Raw genomic sequence first — 22255 nt, 5'->3', positions numbered from 1 at the left:
GTACATGTATATAACATAATAACAAAAGTATTCATATGACTATAACACTAGGCAGCTAGCGCCACAGAGTGAGTGATACACTACATGGCCAAAAGTATGGGTACACCAGCTCGTCGAACTTCTCATTCCAAAATCATGGGCATTAATATGGAGTTGGTCCCCCCTTTGCTCCTATAACAGCCTCCACTCTTCTGGGAAGGCTTTCCACTAGATGTTGCAACATTGCTGCGGGGACTTGCTTCCATTCAGCCACGAGTGTTAGTGAGGACGGGCACTGATGCTGGGAGATTAGACCTGGCTCACAGTCGGCGTTCCAATTCACCCCAAAGGTGTTGGATGGGGTTGAGGTCAGGGCTCTGGGCAGGCCAGTCAAGTTCTTCCACACCGATCTCGACAAAACATTTCTGTATGGACCTCACTTTGTGCACTTGGGGCATTATCATGCTGAAACAGGAAAGGGCCTTCCCCAAACTGTTGCCACAAAGTAGCGTTAATATTTCCATTCTCTGGACCTAAGGGGCCTAGCCACACCATAAAAAACAGCCCCACACCATTATTCCTCCTCCACCAAACTTTACAGTTGGCACTAAGCATTGGGGCAGGTAGTGTTTGGCAGTCGCCAAACCCAGATTCGTCTGTCGGGCTGCCAAATAGTGAACGTGTTTCCATTGCTCCAGAGTCCAATGGCGGCGAGTTTTACACCACTCTAGTAGACGCTTGGCTTTGCGCATGGTGATCTTAGGCTTGCGTGTGTCTGCTTGGCCATGGAAACCCATTTCATGAAGCTCCCGACGAACAGTTCTTGTGCTAAAGTTGCTTCCAGAGGCAGTTTGGAACTCGGTAGTGAGTGTTGCAATCGAGGACAGATGATTTTTACGCACTACGCGCTTCAGCACTCGGCGGTCCCATTCTGTGAGCTTGTGTGGCCTATCACTTCGCGGCTGAGCCATTGTTGCTTATAGACGTTTCCACTTCACAATAACAGCACTTACAGTTGACCGGGACAGCTCTAGCAGAGTTGACATTTTCTGATCTGACTTGTTGGAAAGGTGGCATTCTATGACGGTGCCATGTTGAAAGTCACTGAGCTCTTGAGTACGGGCCATTCTACTGCCAATGTTTGTCAACGATTGCATGGCTGTGTGCTCGATTTCCTACTCCTGTCAGCAATGGGTGAGGCTGAAATAGCCGAATTCACTCACTTCAAAGGTTGTCCACATACTTTTGTATATATAGTGTTTGTTTTGGAGATAATCCCTCAAAACTGTCCTGCTATCGCCATGGCATCCAGAGAACATACAGTATAGTAATCCTATATATTTTAAGTCTTTACTCCTCTTTGCTCCCGTGGAACATAAATCCACCTTTTCATGTTGTAATGACCCCAAATATTATTCTGTTGACTTCACTTGTTCATTTTTCAGGCTATATCTCCATTGGAAGATTACAGTTGGTTTCATTATTTTCTGTAGAACCATGACCTAGATATTTATGTGCTGTGGCTGGATCAATAGGGGTATATGAGGCAGTATATTTAAGCCGTAAAGCTGTATAGGGGCTGCCCTCTGTTTACCCTGATACTCAATCCCTTCCTGCTGCTCATGGTAAAGAACAAACAAGCAGGGGTATGTTTATTCAGTAGATATCACACACCACATTTATTTATTGTGTGTACATGTCTGTCAGGGTTTCCGTTAGGAAAATGTGGCGCTGGACATTTGACCGGCAGCATTTTAAATTTCCCGGACGTTTGAGCACAGTGAAATACAATACGTTATGTTAGAATTTTCTTCTGATATACGGCCCAAAATGCACTAATAAACAGATAGCTTCAGTCGTTATGTCATTAAAATTGTATTCCTGTCCCCAGCATCTACAACCTCTAGCTGCTGATGTAACCTTCACAGGATCTGTATAGGACTTAGAGTCTCAAGAAGTGTTCTTTAATACTTCAAGTGAGGTGGGAGGAAACTTCACATTGGTGGTTTAACTAGACTGGCTTTTCAGCCTTTCTATTGTTGTAAAGTCATTACTAATATGAACAATACAAAGGGCCAGATGAAAGCAGGCTGGGTGGGTGGGTCATTCAGAAAATAAATGGTGTCAGGAACGAGCAGGACAAGTGGCACTCAAGACCTTCACTGGGCCTGAGACCCTGGCTACGAGGCCTGTGTGTGTGTGTCTGAATCTGACTCACACTGGGCCTGAGACCCTGAAAAGAGGCCTGAGACGGGTGGGAGGCTAAGAGGACAGGGGTAGGTGGTTGCTCCTGAGAACGCTGACAAGCCTGGATGAAAGGGCCTGGGGTCTATTTGGCGCCTGTGAGTGATGGGTGAAAGGTCATTGACGTGACCGGGCATTTATTCATTTACAATTCCTGTCTCCTGTTTCAAAAGGCCAAGGGATGAAAAAGCTAAAATATTTTAGATTTATGTTTATGTCACCCTCATTCTTGAATATGCAGTTATATAAAGGTGCCAACGGAAACTTTTTTCTTTCTAAAACAATTCATCATAGTCATTTTTGTTAGCACATACTTAACTCTCCACTAAAGAATAGCATGACTTGGGAGAACTCTTTCTAGTCTCTACACCCTTGAGTCCATACAATGCCTTGCAAAAGTTTTCCGACCCATTGGTTTTCATCACATTTTATTGTGGGATTAAAATGAATTTAATTGTCATTTTTTGTCTACAATACCCAGAAAATACTGTGTAATGTCAAAGTGGAAGAAACATTAAAACAATTGAATTAATAAAAACAAATATAACTGAAAAATATAGTCGTTGCATAAGTATTCAACCCATTTGTTTAGGCAAGGCTAAATTAGTTCAGGAATACAATTGGGCTTAACAAATCACATAAATTACGTTCACTTACTCTATGTGAAATAATAGTGGTTGACATGATTTTTAAACGACTAACTCTTCCTCTGTACCCCATAAATGCAACATCTGTAAGGTTCCTCAGTCAAGTGTTGAATTTCAAGCACATATTCAACTACAAAAACCAGGGAGTTTTTCGATGGGTAACAATAATAAATCAGACATTGAATATCTCTTTAAGCATGGTCCAGTTCATAATTATGCTGTGAATGATGTATTAAACCACCGAGACACCTCCAATATACAGTTACCATGAGGCCATTGGTGATTTTAAAACAGCTACAGAGTTCAATGGCTTTGATGAGAGTGAACTGAGGATGGATCAACAACATTGACAGCGGAGTCAATCACCACCTTCCGTAGACACCTGAAACCCCACCTCTTTAAGGAATACCTGGGATAGGATATAGTAATCCTTCTAACCCCCCCCCCCCCCCCCCCAAAAAAAAAGATATAGATGTACTATTGTAAAGTGGTTGTTCCACTGGATATCAGAAGGTGAATGCACCAATTTGTAAGTCGCTCTGGATAAGAGCGTCTGCTAAATGACGTAAATGTAAATGTAAATTGTAGTGACTCCACAACAATGACCTAAATGACAGAGCAAAAAGAACACAAATATAAAAAATAAAAAAAATATTCCAAAACGTGTATGCAACAAGGCACTAAAGTAATACTGCAAAAAAGCATAGCAAAGGAATACAGTTTTTGGCCTAAATGCAAATCTCTATGATTGAGGCAAATCCAACACAACATATCACATCACTGAGTAACTGCCTCCTTATTGTCAAGCATGGTGATGGCTGCATCATGGTATAGGTATGCAAATACTGATGTAGCTGTACTGATGTAGAAGTTTTTCAGGATTCCACCTCTGGCCTGCTGGCCCCCCTACCTCTGCGGAAGCACAGTTCCCGCTCAGCCCAGTCAAAACTGTTCGCTGCTCTGGCACCCCAATGGTGGAACAAGCTCCCTCACGACGCCAGGACAGCGGAGTCAATCACCACCTTCCGGAGACACCTGAAACCCCACCTCTTTAAGGAATACCTGGGATAGGATAAAGTAATCCTTCTAACCCCCCCCCCCCCAAAAAAAGAAAAAGATATAGATGTACTATCGTAAAGTGGTTGTTCCACTGGATATCATAAGGTGAACGCACATATTTGTAAGTCGCTCTGGATAAGAGTGTCTGCTAAATGACGTAAATGTAAATGTAAATGTAAAAAGAAACGGGATAGGGCAAAGCGCAGGCAAAATCCGAGAGCAAAATCTGCTTTACACCAGACACTGGGAGAGGAATTCACTATTCTGCAGGACAATATCCTACAACACAAGGACAAATCTACAGTGGAGTTGCTTACCAAGAAGACCGTGAATGTTCCTAAGTGGCCAAGTTACAGTTTTGACTTAAATCTGCTTGAAATACTATGGCAAGACTATGGCAACACTTGAACATTGATGTCTGCCGTGATCCACAACATTTTGACAGAGCTTGAAGAATTTTTAAAAGAATAATAGAATAATATTACATAATCCAGGTGTGCAAAGCTCTTAGAGACTTACCCAACAAGACTCACAGCTGTAATTGCTGCCAAATGTGTTTCTAACATGTGTTGACTCAGGGAGCTGAATACTTACGCAACGACTATATTTTATTTATTTTATTTTTGATTAAATCTTCTTTAAAAAGTGTATTTCTTCCACTTTGACCCTACAGAGTATTTTGTGTCGATTGTTGACCAAAAATTACAGTTAAAACCATTTTAATCCCACTTTGAAAAAAAACACTGTGAAGAAATCCAAGGGGTGTGAATACTTTTGAATTAATCCATCTCAGTACATACCGTTTCTGCAACTGCTATGCCTGTGTATAAAATCAAAACAGGAAGCCATTCCTAGACTGGGCCTGTCTGTTTATTATCACTTGATAGAAAGATGGGTCCCGATTTGGAGTGACGGTTTCAGTCCTAGGTCAATAGCTCAATTGTCACTGTTCTTTTTATGGACACAGATGTAGGATTTATGACTAGTATCCACACCTGGTAACACACTTGGAGATGGAACAAAGATTCATTTAAATATTTTTCTCCCGATTACTGTTTTATCCCCCTTATGTAAATGTTATTCAGTAATGCGATCAAGTTATTCAGTCATGCAATCAAGCTTCGCATTAGCGAATACAATTTTGTCTGATCAGATTGATTCATCAAATAAGGGATTGTTTGTGTGATGCTGGACCGTGGACAGGTTTGTGGGACTTTTGATCTCAGATTTCACACTTTGATGAAAAGGTTTTATGACTTTCCTGACTGACTGCAGTGCCGCCCCCATCTCCCACTTCCTCCCCCCGTCCTCCCCTGTCAACCACTCTTCTCCCCCACCTCTTCTCCTCGTCCTCCCCCATGTCTCCCCCTTCCTACCAACGTCCTGCCTCCCGTGCTTCCACATTTTACAGGCTCATATTGGTTCATGATGAATCCATATTTCATAGCTAGCAGACAGAATGAATAAAGCTAGTACTATCCTTATGAAAGGCTTTATTCGCTTCCTGTATTTGTGCCCTCTGGCTAACTCAGCGCTGACTGAGTTACTGTTAGTGTCAGCACTGCGGGCCTAGTGATTGTGTCGTTCCAAACTAAAGCCCCTTAGAAAAACATGACAGGGCAGAATATTGCTCTCCCTAAACTGGTTTGCGTGTTCTGCGGACCCTGAGAATCTCTGCTAGGAGACAAGGACCAATGATTGGAGGATTGAGATAATACCTTAGTCCATATGGGAACTGAGATACCACAGGTTTAATGGATAGAACTACACATATTGACATAGTGGCCCCACCAATCCCCTGTCTATTACATGTATTTTCCTGTAATCAATCCTGCCTTATGATGTCTTTGTGTAATTGAACAAACATGTTTTAAAACCCGTTTGTCTTTATTTGGGAATGTGTACAGGATACAGCATGTATTCTGATATAGGCAGTGCACAGCCAGCGTCATCTATATTGTGAAACACACTGTTTAAGAATTAAAACTGTGTAAAAGTATCTCCCTCTGAAAAAATATACAATAGTCTACTGCTGAGGGATGCTGGAAATAAGACACGTGCACTTGTCTGTCTCTGAGTGTGTGAGTGTGTTTATGCGTGCACATGTTGTGTGTGTGTAGTGCATTGGGGAAGGGTCTTTTTGTTTCTTATCGGAATTGGCTTTGTGGGAAAATCAGATATGTTCCTAACAGGCACATGGAATGACATCACATCCTGTAGCAAAGTCTTTGAATGTCACCAGCAGCATGTTGTAGCAACAGAGTGCATTTCTTGGAATCTAATCAGTGGCTGCATCCTTAAATGGCATTATATTCTCTATATAGTACACTATTTTTGGCCTGGGCCTATAGGACTAGGGAATAGGGTGTTATTTGGAACACTTCCAGGGTGTTTAAATGCGTCATAAGTCGGTTGGCTTGGAGATTATTTCTACAGTATCTGAGATTTAACTATCATTTTGAGTTTCTATACGCTTCCTGACTCTACTAACCCTTTTGAGAGCGATCCCGATACTGTATATCCACGTTCCTCGTTCCCTAGCCTTCAACATCAGTGTAATAATCAAAGCACTCAATGAGCCTTTACTACAGAATCTATTTCTATTTTAGTTCACATATACAGCTTCTGAGTAGAGACTGCTAATACTTTGACCACCTGATATAAAAACTGAACTGTAATTCACAAAAGAGGCATAACCAGAACTGCAGACTTCAGTAGGTATTGTAAGGGGCAGAATAGAGACTGGGAGATTGAAAAGTACATCAGTTCTGTTACTGGCTGTCCGTGCTTCTCAACTCCCACATCATCAGATAGGTTAAGTGGAGTAATAAGGAGTTATACTCATCTGAGTCAGAGTGCATTTTATCTTTCAGTGTCAGTGCCTCCCCCATTCCTGATCTCTCTCTCTCTCTCTCTCTCTCTCTCTCTCTCACTCTCTCTCACTCTCGCTCTCTGTTTCTCTCCTCTTTCTTGTTCTGTCCCTCTCTCTCTCTAAACTCCTAGTTTGACGTGTAAAAATGTGAATGCCTGTGGTTTCTACCCTGTGTAAATTCAGTAACCTAAACCGTCGTCATCTGCTCTTGAGAACTTTCCCAGTATTACTATAAGAACCCAGTAAATTCAGCAACCTAAACTTAATCTACTCTCTCAAAGGACTTTCCCAGTATTACTATAAGAACCCAGTAAATTCAGCAACCTAAACTTAATCTACTCTCTCAAAGGACTTTCCCAGTATTACTATAAGAACCCAGTAAATTCAGCAACCTAAACTTAATCTACTCTCTCAAAGGACTTTCCCAGTATTACTATAAGAACCCAGTAAATTCAGCAACCTAAACTTAATCTACTCTCTCTGAGGCCTTTCGCAGTAGTACCACTATATAACCCAGTCAGCGTTTTCGTTCAGCCTGCTTCCAAATGGCACCCTATCCCCTTTATAGTGCACTGCTTTTGACCAGGGCCCACAGAGCCCCTTGACTCACTCTGACAGCCCTCCCCTGGTATCTACAATATATACTGTAGGAGAGAGAGAAAGGGCAGTGTGTGTGTCAAAGGCACAGCGGGCTATCAGCTCTTTTTCATTTTCTCTGGCATCTAATTTGGCCGCGAAGCATGTGTGCGGGTGGCTTATTCGTCTTCCTCCACTCAAAGGACTTAATTGAAACTATGGCTCATGCTGAAACTTATTACAAATGCCTTTTCAAGACTGACTGCCCCATGACGCCAAATGGCCTTGAGTAACATTTGTATTTTAGCAAATGGTTTCAGGAATGGTTTATTGCCGTTACCCATCATACATAGTTGAACCTTCCACAAGATAAGATACCATATCGTCACTGTCTGATGAAAACCTCTTATCTCCAAAAACAGAGACTTTTCTGATAAATTACCATATTTCCCCATTAACGAACACACAATTATAAAACTTCAGAAGTTATTTTGAATACATTTTCTTGGTCCTAGAGTCATGAAATGTCCAGAGGACATTGAGGGTAGTTACTGCTTTCAATAAATAAATAAATATTGACATTTGTAAAAATTGACAGCAAAAATATATATATCCAAATTTGATAGGAAAGATAGAATACCGTTATGAATACAGGTTAACAGGATGTATATATGAACAAGTAGGTTAATAGCTTATAGGTGTAAAAGTTGTGGCCTGGTGTGTCTGTGCTCTCTTTAAACAGGTGCATGTGGGAGTGAAAGACAAAGGCATGGCATTTCCAGACAGAAAGTTGAGGTAGCAGCAGAAACGAGTGGCAAAGACACCTTGTACAGTATGTCGACCATCATTGGCAATACATCCTGTCTAGAACTGAGATGTTATCCTTCTGTTACTTTGATTACACGTTTATCAAATCATTATTTCCTAGCATGCTAGCCTGGGGAAACATTCTAAATTAGTCAGTTTTATAGAAACCTATCTGATGTCAAACTGGTGAGGTACACAGAAACTGTCTTCTGTGGTTTTTGAGTATTTATTTATAGGATAGTTTTGTGTTTTTGTTGTCGTTTATTATGATTTTTACTTAGTTATCCTGGCTGTAACTAGGTCTGGGTGGTGAGGATAGTAGGATATTGATGTTGAGTCTGTGGGTCCAGAACATGCAGGACCAGACCAGGCTGTCTGTACTTACACAGGTGTGCTCTATCCCATGCGCTGCTCTCTTGCAGGGTTCTGTCTGTCTCATCTTTCTCAGGATCCAGACTGAGACAGGAAGAGACACTCCTGTGGGAACCAGTCTCGCCTGGTGTGGTGGTTTGCCTGACGAGAGCAGTTAGTCCCCAAGGCCCCAGAATAAAGGGTGCTTGAACATTGATGGATATAATCATATCCTAGACATGAAATAAAATCAGAATTTTCTTCAATTGCTGTTATTGTTCTCATTTTTGAACATAATCTGATCAACCAACATTGGCTTCACGCTGAGATTCACAGGTCCTTGACCTTATTTTCCACCAGAAGACGATTAACCATGACCTTATTCTCCCAATCAAAATCCAAGATAAATATTTTGCTGTGAAGGTAGACATCACAGACGGAATATCACTTGTTACTATCAGATATGACTGGATCTGCTGGGCTTAGGTCTTGGAGGTGTCTGCTCTGCAGTGTGTATAGTCTGTCTAGTAAAGTGTCTGGTGGGCTCTCTAGGCCGGGTTGATTTTTCATGCAGAGTGAACAACAGCTTCTCTCATTCCTCTCCTGTGGGCGTTAGTCCGGCTCAGCCTGGCCAGAGGGCCTAGCAGCTGCTGGACAGGACCTCTCTGTACTCCCTCTGCTGTGGAGAGAAGAAACACAGAGAGGAGAGAGAGAGAGAGGGGGAAAGAGGGGGGAGAGAGGAAGAGAGACAGGGAGAGAGAGAGAGGTATGGACAGGGGGAGAGGTGACAGAAGAGACAAAGCTGTTCAAGTCTTTTTTTTCTCCTCTCCCCCCTCTCCATGGAGGCTGCAGACTATGATGACCATACCAGATGTGCAGGATTAGATTCCAGTTGGTTTCAGCTACACAGAAAAATATCAATAATACCAGATATTATGGCTATAATAGAGGATTGTTGTATAAGTACAGTGCCTTCAGAAATTATTCATACCCCTTGACTTATTCCACATTTTGTTGTGTTACAGCCTGAATTCAAAATGTATTATATACATTTTTTCTCACCCATCTACACACAATACCCCATAATGGCAAAGTGAAAACATGTTTTTAGAAATGATAGCAAATGTATTGAAAATTAAATACATAAATATGTAATTTACACAAGTATTCACACCTCTGAGTCATTACATGTTAGAATCACCTTTGGCAGTAATTACAGCTGTAAGTCTTTCTGGGTAAGTCTCTAAGAGCTTTGCATACATGGATTGTACAATAATTGCAAAATATTCTTTAAAAACGTCTTCAAGCTCTGTCAAGCTGGTTGTTGATCATTGCTAGACAGCCATTTTCAAGGTCTTGCCGATTCAAGACAATTTAAGTAAAAACTGTAAATAGGCCACATAGGAACATTCAATGTCGTCTTGGTAAGCAACTCCAGTGTATATTTGGTCTTCTGTTTTTAGGTTATTGTCCTGCTGAAAGGGGAATTTGTCTCTGAACCAGGTTTTCCTCTAGGATTGTGCTTAGCTCTTAGCATAAAGTTAATTTCTTTGCCACATTTTTTGCACTTTTACTTTAGTGCCTTATTGCAAACAAGATGCATGTTTTGGAATATTTTTGCACAGACTTCATTCTTTTCACTGTGTCTTTTAGGCTAGGTTTGTGGAGTAACTACAATGTTGTTGATCCATCCTCAGTTTTCTCCTATCACAGCCATTAAACTCTGTAGCTGTTTAATCTCTGAGCGTTTTCCTTCCTCTCCGGCAACTGAGTTAGGAATGATCCTTGTAGTGGCTGGGTGCATTGTATATGTCTATTAAAGTTCCTTTGTGTAAATATATAAACTAAGTTCCATATTGTAAATGTCCAATAGACATCGTTGTTGTAATAATGTTGTAAATATGGCAGGCCCATAAATGAATATATAATACACAAATAATCAGAGTTGTTGTCTGAGTTTAGTTTAGGGGAAAGTATGGCCCTATTGTTGCTCAATCCCATCTCAGTCAAAACCATTTTGTCCTGATATGATTTTGAACTCGATACCGATGATTCCATTATTCTTTGGGATGGAAACAGTGTCTTTGTTTATTACCCACAGCTCCATTTGTGTTTCAGGGTTATAAAACAAATGTTTGGTTTCCTTCCATTATTTTCAAAATCTTCTGTATTCTTTTTTTCCAACACGCTTTTATTTTCTCTGTATAGCCCTTTTTTCCAGGAAGTTAAATAAAGAAACAACATCACTGCCCGACAAGTAGCGTCATTTCTTAGCTGTCTTCTAAAAAGGACAAATTATTTGTCTGTCTGGCAGGTGGGGTGGTTGTTATTTCACAATGTGTGGTGTGGAGGGAAAAGTGAGTTTGAGTGCTGTGAGATTAGGACTGAAGGGTTAGGTGTGATGACTGGAGAGAGAGGGACCGGCGTGTACTCCTTGGGGAGGAGTACCACAACAAGGTTTTGCCATTAAGGTTTTGCAGTTTTTTTTTCCTTGACTCCAGGCATCCGTCACTGTGTTTTTGAATCATCAATCACATCAAAGTAGATCTCCTATGGGTTGTATGGGGAAGGGATTCACTAGCCCCAGGAGACAGCAGCTGTAGGAAGAGAGAATAGGTTAAAGACATCTGTCAGAGGCTCTCAAGGTCTCTCTCAGGAGAGACAAGAGAGACAATAGTAAAGCATTTCTGTCCTCACAACACACAGATAGGAAGGTATGTCATGTCTCAGGCTTTGTGCGGATCACACGTGTGTGTGTGTGTGTGTGTGTGTGTGTGTGTGTGTGTGTGTGTACTGCAAAACAATAACAGTCTGTTCTCAGAGAGAAACCTACCTCTAGCAACCCACTGTAGCAACCCACTTGTGAGGTACAGTATTTTTGTCAGAGACAGGGGAGTTTTAAAGTTGTTATCTCCCCTGTCTTTCATTTTCTCTTTTAATTATTTCCAAATGTTCCCCCTGATCGCTATCGGCAACTATAGCGTGTTTATCATGCAGTGTTTGAAACCTGGGCGGGCCTATGCTGGCTGGTTGGCCCAAGAAATGTCTGTGAGGCCGTTGGGCAGAGTAGAGTGTAGGGACTGACCTGCAAGAGGAAAGTCTGGCCACAGCTTGTCCACTGAGACACAGTTTCTCTAATGGAAAAGGCCTGTCCAACACCTTGCACAAAACATCAGGGCTGTGTGTGTATGTGTGTGTGTCAGTTTAACAGTGTGTGTGTGTGTGTGTGTGTGTGTGTGTGTGTGTGTGTGTGTGTGTGTGTGTGTTGTGTGTGTGTGTGTCAGTGTAAGCATGTGTGTGTATGTGTATGTGTGTGTCAGTGTAAGAGTGTGTGTGTGTTTAAGTGTGTAAAATTACTAAAGTTAAAGTAAAATAATGTTTACGCTGTAGATACATGTCAGATAGTGGCAGTTTAACCTTGTAGCCCACCTGAAAGCTTGTGGCAAGTGGCATGCGTTCCTTGTGCACATGGCTAAGCCTATGCCCTGATGTAATAGCGGTCCACAGAGCAATGTGATTAGCTGGTTGATGTGCTGATGAGCTTACTATTGTGACTATGATGATGTGCTGATGAGTTTACCATTGTGACCATGATGATGTGTTGATGAGCTTACCAATTTGACCATGATGATGTGCTGATGAGCTTACCATTGTGACCATGATGATGTGTTGATGAGCTTACCAATTTGACCATGATGATGTGCTGATGAGCTTACCATTGTGACCATGATGATGTGCTGATGAGCTTACCATTGTGACCATGATGATGTGCTGATGCGCTTACCATTGTGACCATGATGATGTGCTGATGAGCTTACCATTGTGACCATGATGATGTGCTGATGAGTTTATAAGCATGGTATGATCTGAGTTTAAATCCAAGCTCTCCAAACACTCACTGCAGCCTGATCTGTAAGTGAGGGACAAATGTGCTTTTCCAGGCCAGCAGACCAAACCCAGAAACCCAGCCGGTCCCCCAGCCCCCTACCAGGCCTCCCAGACAGACTGGGTCTTAGTGTCCTCTCCCAGGTTGCGTGCCAAATAGCACTCTATTTCCTATATATTGCACTGCTTTTATACTACTTTTATAGTGCACTATATAGGGAATATGATGCTATTCGGGACATAACCCTGGTCTGACCACGCTGGGGCTTGGCTCTGCATGACTGACAGGTCTCACTGGTCCTACTGTTCCTCTCCATGACAGCCATGGATGGATGGATGGATGGATGGATGGACAGTAGTGAGAGGAAAGGGGCAGACGGCCCTATTTTTGGACCACTGCCCTCAGACTAACTATAATCTATGGCAGTCTTGATATTTAGTTGTTGCCTATTTATTATAATTTATTATGATTGACTTTAGCTACCTAAAGCATTATCTTCCGTTTTTAGTAATATACAGGACCTCACAATGTTACCTGCACCACTATTAGGCTAATCAGCTTAGAGTAAAATGAAAGATAGAAAAAGCGAGATTCTGATCCAGAGAGAGAGAAAACGGAATCCCACAACCTCCAACATAATATGACCTTGTTAGGATAGCCCTTCAAGGAAGTTTTGTTAACAAGTGTGCTCGTTATGTTCAACTGCTTGACCCCTGTTATAGTCCATCCGTTCTTGTTGTACTCTAAGTCCAAGTTCACCAGTCTCTCTGTGCAGCAGGGCACCAGTGGGAGTGAAACACACACACGCACACACACACACACACACTGTAGACCAATCTAACAGGCTTCTCACAGGAACACCTCCAGCGCCACATCTCCACAGCAACTTCTATAACTGACCACAGTCATAATGGCTAACTATGGGCTGTCCAGAGACAAGAGCACTAAAGTGTGAAGTGTGGGCCACCCCCTGTAGGGATTAGGGAATTAAGGGAAGGTCAGATCTGAACATTTACGGGAAAAGAGAAAGAGGTAAAAGTGACATAAAGGGGATTATAATGGAGGTCTCTTCGGGTCATCTTGATTATACATCTGGCACCATAACATCCTGTAGAGGGTCAGCTAGACACTGCTTTGTTCAGAGGCAAGGCCAGTCTTGTGTTAGTGGCCTGTTGAGGGTCAGAAAGCGTGGTGCTGCTCTTTGTTGAGAGGCCAGTCTGCTGTTTTAGTAGGCTGTGGACTGGAGAGAATGCCCTACTTTGAGAAGTAGTGAGCTTTGTGCCCAGACAATGTGCGCAGTCACGGTTTTATTTTGCTATTCCCAATTTAAATAATGATTATGTCACTCATTATAGTTGCATGCTGACACTTTATTTACCCTCATCATTCATAACTTGTTCATCAGAGAATTGCTGATTCATACGCTATCTATTTATGGACAGTCTATAAATGATTTACAGAAAATTCATATAAAGTGTTCTCCAGTTTGTTGGACTGAAGCTGCAGTGTGGAACACTTCTTCCATCTGTGCTGTTGACTTTTAAAATGAAGATTATTTAGCTCCACACTGGGGATCTTGGATTCTCAAAAAACCATTTCATGGGTTCCACTCATCTAATTTTTCTCCCCCCCCCCCCCCCCCCCAGGTCCGTTGTCTCGTAGCCCGTGTGAGCTGCTGCCAGTAGGTGTAGGCCACCCGGTGCAGGCTCTGCTGAAGAGCTTCACGGCCCTGTCAGGCTGTGCCTCCCGTGGAACCACGGGTCTACCACAGGAGGTTCACATCATCAACCTGAGGGGCAGCAGCCCTGAGGGGTCAAACGGCACACCTCCAGAGGTCAGTCACCTGTATATAATATAACCACCTATATATAATACAATGTATAACGATATACTGTATATAATATGATGGACCACAGGACACACCTGACCAGAGGTCAGTCACTCACCTGGCTGAGCCAGCCCAGAACACCCACACCTCATATACTGTTTCACACTATCATGCCAAACTCAACCGCACTGTGCAGGCTCAGATATGTCCAATCCAGCATGGTACCAGCAACTATGGTGGATGCATAACTAGGCCAGTGCAATACAGCTCGGCATGGCTCAGTAGTGTGAAAACTACTAGAGAATATGAATTGGTGTGAGATAGAAGTAGCATACCAGGAGTTTTACTATGACTTCAGCAGTGCATGGCTGGACAAACCAAGTCTCAGGCCCTGGGAAGGAACGGCATCAACGACAACATTTTGCAGTCTTCAAGCCTATTTCCTGCAATTCTACACACCTCTGTTTGGGTAAAAAGCTGAGGGCCTGGAGAAATGTAACCACTCTCAAATTCATAGACAGAGCTATATTTATTTATTTTTGATCTGGCCGCAGACCCCCTGCAGTACCTCGGCAGACCCCACTTTGAGAAACCCTGCTGTAGACTGTAGAGTCTCACTCTATCCACACCTGTATATACTGTTATACAGTAACTGTAACCCACAGTGCACAACTCTGTCAGACAGCTAAATATCCAACATGCTCCCAGCATATTGTTTCTACCATAACATAAACATTGATGTCAACAAAAATGCTGGTGTCATTTTGAGTTAAGTGGCCTCAGCAGATGAGCACGTTAAAGAAAATGTCACCTCCTCCAGGTGATAACTCAGTCAGTATCGTTCCATGGGCAGTGTGCCATCCTAAGAAAGTACATAACAGTGTGGGTTGGCTTTCACCTTTCAACAGCTCCATATCAAGTTAATGGATGCTATAATTACTGGTAGGCCTCTCTGGCTGTGAGCTGGGGAGACTCAAGCACTTTCTGGGGAGAGCTGCATAATAAAAAAATGTTTTTGTCATTGCTGAGCAGCAGGGCTGGAGAGTAATGTTGTTAACGAAAGATAGTGGACCCCCTCTTATCAAATTGTACTCGTCCCAGAATAACAGCAGCTTTAACTGAGGAGGTGGTGGTGGGCGGTTGTTGCTCAATGTAGGGGAGATATTACCATACACACTAGTTAGATGTTATCAGCCATGCAGATCTTAGGCTGCAGGCAACCAATCTGAATGCTGTTCTTGACCCTGAGTCATTAAAGACAATAGACCAGAGAACCTTACATGGCCTTTCTTGTGATTTAAAAAAAAAAACCATAAACAATCATTTTTTTTATAGGATAGGTGGTACCTCCCGGTTTCACACCATTTTCTTATTTTTGTGTGCCTATTGATTGAACACTACCCAGGCTTTGGTTATTTGTGTAAAGATGGATGGCTCTCCTGTCTCTCACCACTCTGCACACAGGCCCCCTCTCCCTGTGAGCAGCTCCTTCCATGGTGTATCTGTAGAGTACAATAGAGAACACTGTGTCTGTAGAGTATAGTATGAGGGCATTGACAGACATGGCAGCTCTTCTAGCTCTTAAGCAACTTTGCAGTATTTCATTTTTTTGTGTTATTTCTTACATTATTAGCCCAGAACAGTTTTTGTGTTATTTTATACTGGATGCTATAAAGAACTTTTGGATATCAGAGTGGCGGTAACCCACCAGCAATATGATCAGGAATACGACTTTCCTGAATTGGATCCTTTGTTCGCACCCCCCAGGGCAATTGAACTTATCCCAGAGGCTGCTCCAAAACCTGCCGGCAGAGAAGAGGTATTTGGAGTGGACTTCTATTCCGACTCAGGAGGCGGGCACACCATCTTCCGCTTCCGAGTATGTTACTCACTAATGTTCAATCTCTGGACAATAAAGTTGACGAGCTCAGGGCGAGGATCTCCTTCTAGAGAGACATCAGGGACTGTAACATACTCTGTTTCACGGAATCATGGCTCTCTCCGGATATACTGTCCCCGTCCATACAGCCATCTGGGTTCTCAGTGCATCGCGCAGACAGGAATAAAGAACTCTCCAGGAAGAAGAAGGGTGGTGGTGTATGTTTCATGATTAACCATTCATGGTGTGATTGTGATAAGGTATAAAAACTCAAGTCCTTTTGTTCACCCGACCTAGAATACCTCACAATCAAATGCTGATCATATTACCACCCAAGAGAATTCTCTTCAGTTATAGTCACAGCCATGTATATTCATCCTCAAGCCGATACCACGACGGCCCTCAAGGAACTACCCTGGACTTTATGCAAACTGGAAACCACATATCCTGAGGCTGTATTTATTTTATCTGGGTATTTTAACAAAGCAAATTTGAGGAAAACGCTACCGAAGTTCTGTCAACACATTGACTGTAGTACTCATGCTGGGAAAACACTCAACCACTGCTATTCTCTCTTCCGGGATCCCTACAAGGTCCTCCCCCACCCTCCCTTTGGCAAATCAGATTCCAACTCCATTTTGCTCCTCCATTTCTATACACAGAAACTCAAACAGGAAGTACCCGTGTTAAGGTATATTCAACGCTATTCTGATCAATAGGAATTCATGCTTCAAGATTGTTTTGATCACTCGGACTGGGATATATTCCGGGTCGCCTCGGAGAATAACATTGATGTATACACGGGCACAGTGATGGAGTTCATCAGGAAGTGTATAGGGGATGTTGTTCCCATTGTGACTGTTAAAACCTTCCCAAACTAGAAACCGTGGATAGATGGCAGAATTCGCACTAAACTAAAAGCACAAACCACTGCATTTAACCATGGCAAGGTGACTGGGAATATGGCCTTCCCTCTGTAAGGCAATCAAACAGGCAAAACATCAGTACAGAGACAAAGTGGAGTCGCAATTCAATGGCTCAGACATGAGACATGTGGCAGGGTCTACAGACAATCGCGGACTATGAAGGGAAAACCAGCCAAGTCGCGGACACTGACGTCTAGCTCCCGGACAAGCTAAGCACCTTCTTCGCCGCTTTGAGGATAACACATTGCCATCAATGCGGCCCGCTCCCAAGGAATGTGGGCTCTTGTTCTCTGTGGCCGACGTGGGTAAGACATTTAAGCGTGTTAACCCTCGCAAGGCTGCCGGCCCAGTCCTCAGAGCATGCGCAGACCAGTTGGCTAGAGTGTTTACAGACATATTCAATCTCTCCCTATCCCAGTCTGCTGTCCCCACTTGTTTCAAGATGTCCACCATTGTTCCTCTACCCAAGAAAGCAAAGGTAATAGAACTAAATGACTATCGCCCGTAGCACTCACTTCTGTCATTATGAAGTGCTTTGAGAGGCTAGTTAAGGATCATATCACCTTTACCTTACCTGACACCCTAGACCCACTTCAATTTGCTTACACCCCAGTAGATTCATAGACGATGCAATTGCCATTGCACTGCACACTGCCCTATCCCATCTGGACAAGAGGGATACCTGTGTAAGAATGCTGTTCATTGACTATAGCTCAGCCTTCAACGCCATATTACCCTCCAAGCTCATCATCAAGCTCGGGGCCCTGGGTCTGAACATCGCCCTGTGCACCTGGGCCCTGGACTTTCACCCCAGTTGCACCCAGGTGGTGAAGGTAAGAAACAACACCTCCACTTCACTGATCCTCAACACTGGTGCCCCACAAGGTTGCGTGCTCAGCCCCCTCCTGCACTCACTGTTCACCCATGACTGCATGGCCACACACGTCTCCAACTCAATAATCAAGTTTGCAGACGACACAACCATAGTAGGCCTGATTACCAACAAGGACGAGACAGCCTACAAGGAGTAGGTGAGGGCCCTGGCGGAGTGGTGCCAGGAAAGTAACCTCTCACCCAACGTCAACAAAATTAAGGAGCTGATCGTGGACTTCAGGAGAAAGTAGAGGGAGCACGCCCCTATCCATATTGACGGGACCACAGTGGAGAAGGTGGAAAGCTTCAAATTCCTCAGCATACACACCACTGACAATTTGAAATGGTCCACCCACACAGACAGTGTGGTGAAGAAGGCGTAACAGCGCCTCTTCAACCTCAGGAGGCTGAAGAAATTTGGCTTGGCCCCTAAGACCCTCACAAACTTTTACAGATGCACAATTGAGAGCATCCTGTCGGGCTGTATCACTGCCTGGTACGGCAACTGCACTGCCCACAACCGCAGGGCTCTCCAGAGGGTGGTGCGGTCTGCCCAACGCATCACCGGGGGTATACTGTCTGCCCTTCAGGACACCTACAGCACCCGGAGGAAGGCCAAAAATATCATCAAGGACATCAACCACCCGAGCCACGCCCTGTTCACCCCGCTATAATCCAGAAAGCAAGGTCAGTACAGGTGCATCAAAGTTGGGACCAAGAGACTGAAAAACAGCTTCTATCTCAATGCCCTCAGACTGTTAAATAGCCATCACTAATTGGCTACCACCCGATTACTCAACCCTGCACCTCAAAGGCTTCTGCCCTATATTCATAGACAATGAATCACTGGCCAGTTTAATAATGGAACACTAGTCACATGAATAATGTTTACTTACTGCTTTACTCATCTCATATGTATATACTGTATTCTATTCTACTGTATTTTAGTAAATGCCACTCCGACATTGCTCTTCCAATATTTATATATTTCTTAATTCCATTATTTTACTTTTAGATTTGTGTGTATTGTTGTGAATTGTTAGATATTAATGCAATTTTGGAACTAGGAACACAAGCATTTCGCTACACCCGCAATAACATCTGCTAAATAACTTTATGTGACCAATAAAATTTGATAGTAGAGAACACTGTGTTTGTAGAGTACAGTAGAGAACACTGTATCTGTAGAGTACAGTAGAGAACATTATCTGTAGAGTACAGTAGAGAACACTGTATCTGTAGAGTATAGTAGAGAACATTATCTGTAGAGTACAGTAGAGAACACTATCTGTAGAGTATAGTAGAGAACATTATCTGTAGAGTACAGTAGAGAACACTATCTGTAGAGTATAGTAGAGAACACTATCTGTAGAGTATAGTAGAGAACATTATCTGTAGAGTACAGTAGAGAACACTGTATCTGTAGAGTATAGTAGAGAACATTATCTGTAGAGTACAGTAGAGAACACTGTATCTGTAGAGTATAGTAGAGAACATTATCTGTAGAGTACAGTAGAGAACACTGTATCTGTAGAGTACAGTAGAGAACACTATCTGTAGAGTATAGTAGAGAACACTATCTGTAGAGTACAGTAGAGAACACTGTATCTGTAGAGTACAGTAGAGAACACTATCTGTAGAGTATAGTAGATAGCACGGTATCTGTAGCATCTATCCCCTGCCCTCTTCTGCCCCCATTATAATCAGGGCCCCAGAAAATGGCGTCCGTTCCTTCCCTCCTGGTGCTGACAGGAAGCCAAAGAAAGGCTTGATGGCCAAAACAACGCAGCAGAAGATTGTAAACATCCGTGGTAGATCAGATTGTTGTTGGAGGGCTCTACCCCTGCGTCCCAATTACACCCTATTCCCCTTCATATTGCACTGCTTAGTAGTATATATAGGAAATATATATAGGAAATAGGATGTAATTTGGGACATGGCCATTGTTGTTGGAGAGCTCAGCAACATACAGTAAAACAAAAGCAAAGAAAAGGTTATCTCCCCCAGCTATATTAATGGCTGTGCAGTCAATAAACCCTTTACCCTGGCCTCTGCACTTCTTCACACTGTGAGGAGAGAGAAAAGTAGGCTGTCATCACATTCTTTTATTGCTCAAAATGACATCCCAGCATATTCAAGAGAGGCTTAGCAGTAAATAATTGTTTTAATAACGTCAACTAAAGAAGACACTGAATACTGTTGCACCTGAATCCTCATAGTTGTAGTGTGTCTAGCTGCCTATAGGCCTGAACCCTTCTCTCTTTCAAGGGTTACAGTACAGGTGTTGGATCTTCATTTGACCAGTATTGTCATAGCAAAATAATCCTGCAGCAACAGGATTTTAACGTTTAGTCCATAATGTTGTTTGATCGCAACAAAAGTGTGATCAAATTAAGATCCAACATCTGTATATCAGACTATTGAATGGCAAGAACCTCTGTATGCATTAACATTTTCTCTACCATAAGTCATGGGTGTCAAATGTCTAGACTGCGGACTGAAGGATGTGCTTGTGCTGTGTCAGGATATTTAAGTGTCCCACTCCCTACCCCATCAGTCATGGTAGTGTGAAAAGCAGCATGTCTCGGCCTGCACTGGGGATTTCACTGCTGAGTTAGGCAGACATAAATGTTGCTAAGGCCTGATGCATAGACAAGAACAGAAACTGGGTGTAAGGCAGGGTGTGTTATGTTGAGTCAGTATGCAAATAAAGACATCACTCTGGTGATTGTATCATAACACCTTAGTGTGCCTTGCAGAGATGTTTTTACTTAACCTTTATTTTAACAGGGAAGACATATTACAAATGCGCCCTGTATATACAACATAAATATACACATTATACCCAACCTATATATACTGCTCAAAAAAATAAAGGGAACACTTAAACAACACAATGTAACTCCAAGTCAATCACATTTCTGTGAAATCAAACTGTCCACTTAGGAAGCAACACTGATTGACAATAAATTTCACATGCTGTTGTGCAAATGGAATAGACAACAGGTGGAAATTATAGGCAATTAGCAAGACACCCCTAATAAAGGAGTGGTTCTGCAGGTGGTAACCACAGACCACTTCTCAGTTCCTATGCTTCCTGGCTGATGTTTTGGTCACTTTTGAATGCTGGCGGTGCTTTCACTCTAGTGGTAGCATGAGACGGAGTCTACAACCCACACAAGTGGCTCAGGTAGTGCAGCTCATCCAGGATGGCACATCAATGCGAGCTGTGGCAAGAAGGTTTGCTGTGTCTGTCAGCGTTGTGTCCAGAGCATGGAGGCACTACCTGGAGACAGGCCAGTACATCAGGAGACGTGGAGGAGGCTGTAGGAGGGCAACAACCCAGCAGCAGGACCGCTACCTCCGCCTTTGTGCAAGGAGGAGCATTGCCAGAGCCCTGCAAAATGACCTCCAGCAGGCCACAAATGTGTATGTGTCTGCTCAAACGGTCAGAAACAGACTCCATGAGGGTGTATGAGGGCCCGACGTCCACAGGTGGGGGTTGTGCTTACAGCCCAACACCGTGCAGGACGTTTGGCATTTGCCAGAGAACACCAAGATTGGCAAATTCGCCACTGGCGCCCTGTGCTCTTCACAGATGAAAGCAGGTTCACACTGAGCACGTGACAGACGTGACAGAGTCTGGAGACGCCGTGGAGAACGTTCTGCTGCCTGCAACATCCTCCAGCATGACCGGTTTGGCGGTGGGTCAGTCATGGTGTGTGGTGGCATTTCTTTGGGGGGCCATACCCTCCATGTGCTCGCCAGAGGTAGCCTGACTGCCATTAGGTACCGAGATGAGATCCTCAGACCCCTTGTGAGACCATATGCTGGTGCGGTTGGCCCTGGGTTCCTCCTAATGCAAGACAATGCTAGACCTCATGTGGCTGGAGTGTGTCAGCAGTTCCTGCAAGAGGAAGGCATTGATGCTATGGACTGGCCCGCCCGTTCCCCAGACCTGAATCCAATTGAGCACATCTGGGACATCATGCCTCGCTCCATCCACCAACGCCACATTGCACCACAGACTGTCCAGGAGTTGGCGGATGCTTTAGTCCAGGTCTGGGAGGAGATCCCTCAGGAGACCATCCGCCACCTCATCAGGAGCATGCCCAGGCGTTGTAGGGAGGTCATACAGGCACGTGGAGGCCACACACACTACTGAGCCTCATTTTGACTTGTTTTAACTATGTAAAGATAAAAGTGTTTAATAAGATTATTTCATTCATTCAGATCTAGGATGTGTTATTTTAGTGTTCCCTTTATTTTTTGGAGCAGTGTACAATACCAGTCAAAAGTTTGGATACACCTACTCATTCCAGGGTTTT

General features: G+C 43.3%; 1 protein-coding gene across 1 annotated transcript in view; it reads left to right on the top strand.

Annotated features, from left to right (window-relative positions):
* The window catches only part of LOC106560309 (transforming growth factor beta receptor type 3), a 166908-nt gene that overhangs the window by 26971 nt on the left and 117682 nt on the right, over positions 1–22255 (top strand). The window contains exon 3 of the mRNA XM_045687704.2: positions 14068–14255. Coding sequence (XP_045543660.1) covers positions 14068–14255 — 188 coding nt within the window. The remainder of the gene's footprint in view (positions 1–14067; positions 14256–22255) is intronic.

This window comes from Salmo salar, chromosome 10 (genome assembly GCF_965601325.2).
Source record: "Salmo salar chromosome 10, fSalSal1, whole genome shotgun sequence".
Classification (NCBI taxonomy): Eukaryota; Metazoa; Chordata; class Actinopteri; order Salmoniformes; family Salmonidae; genus Salmo; species Salmo salar.
This window is presented reverse-complemented; position numbering and strand designations above follow the sequence as displayed.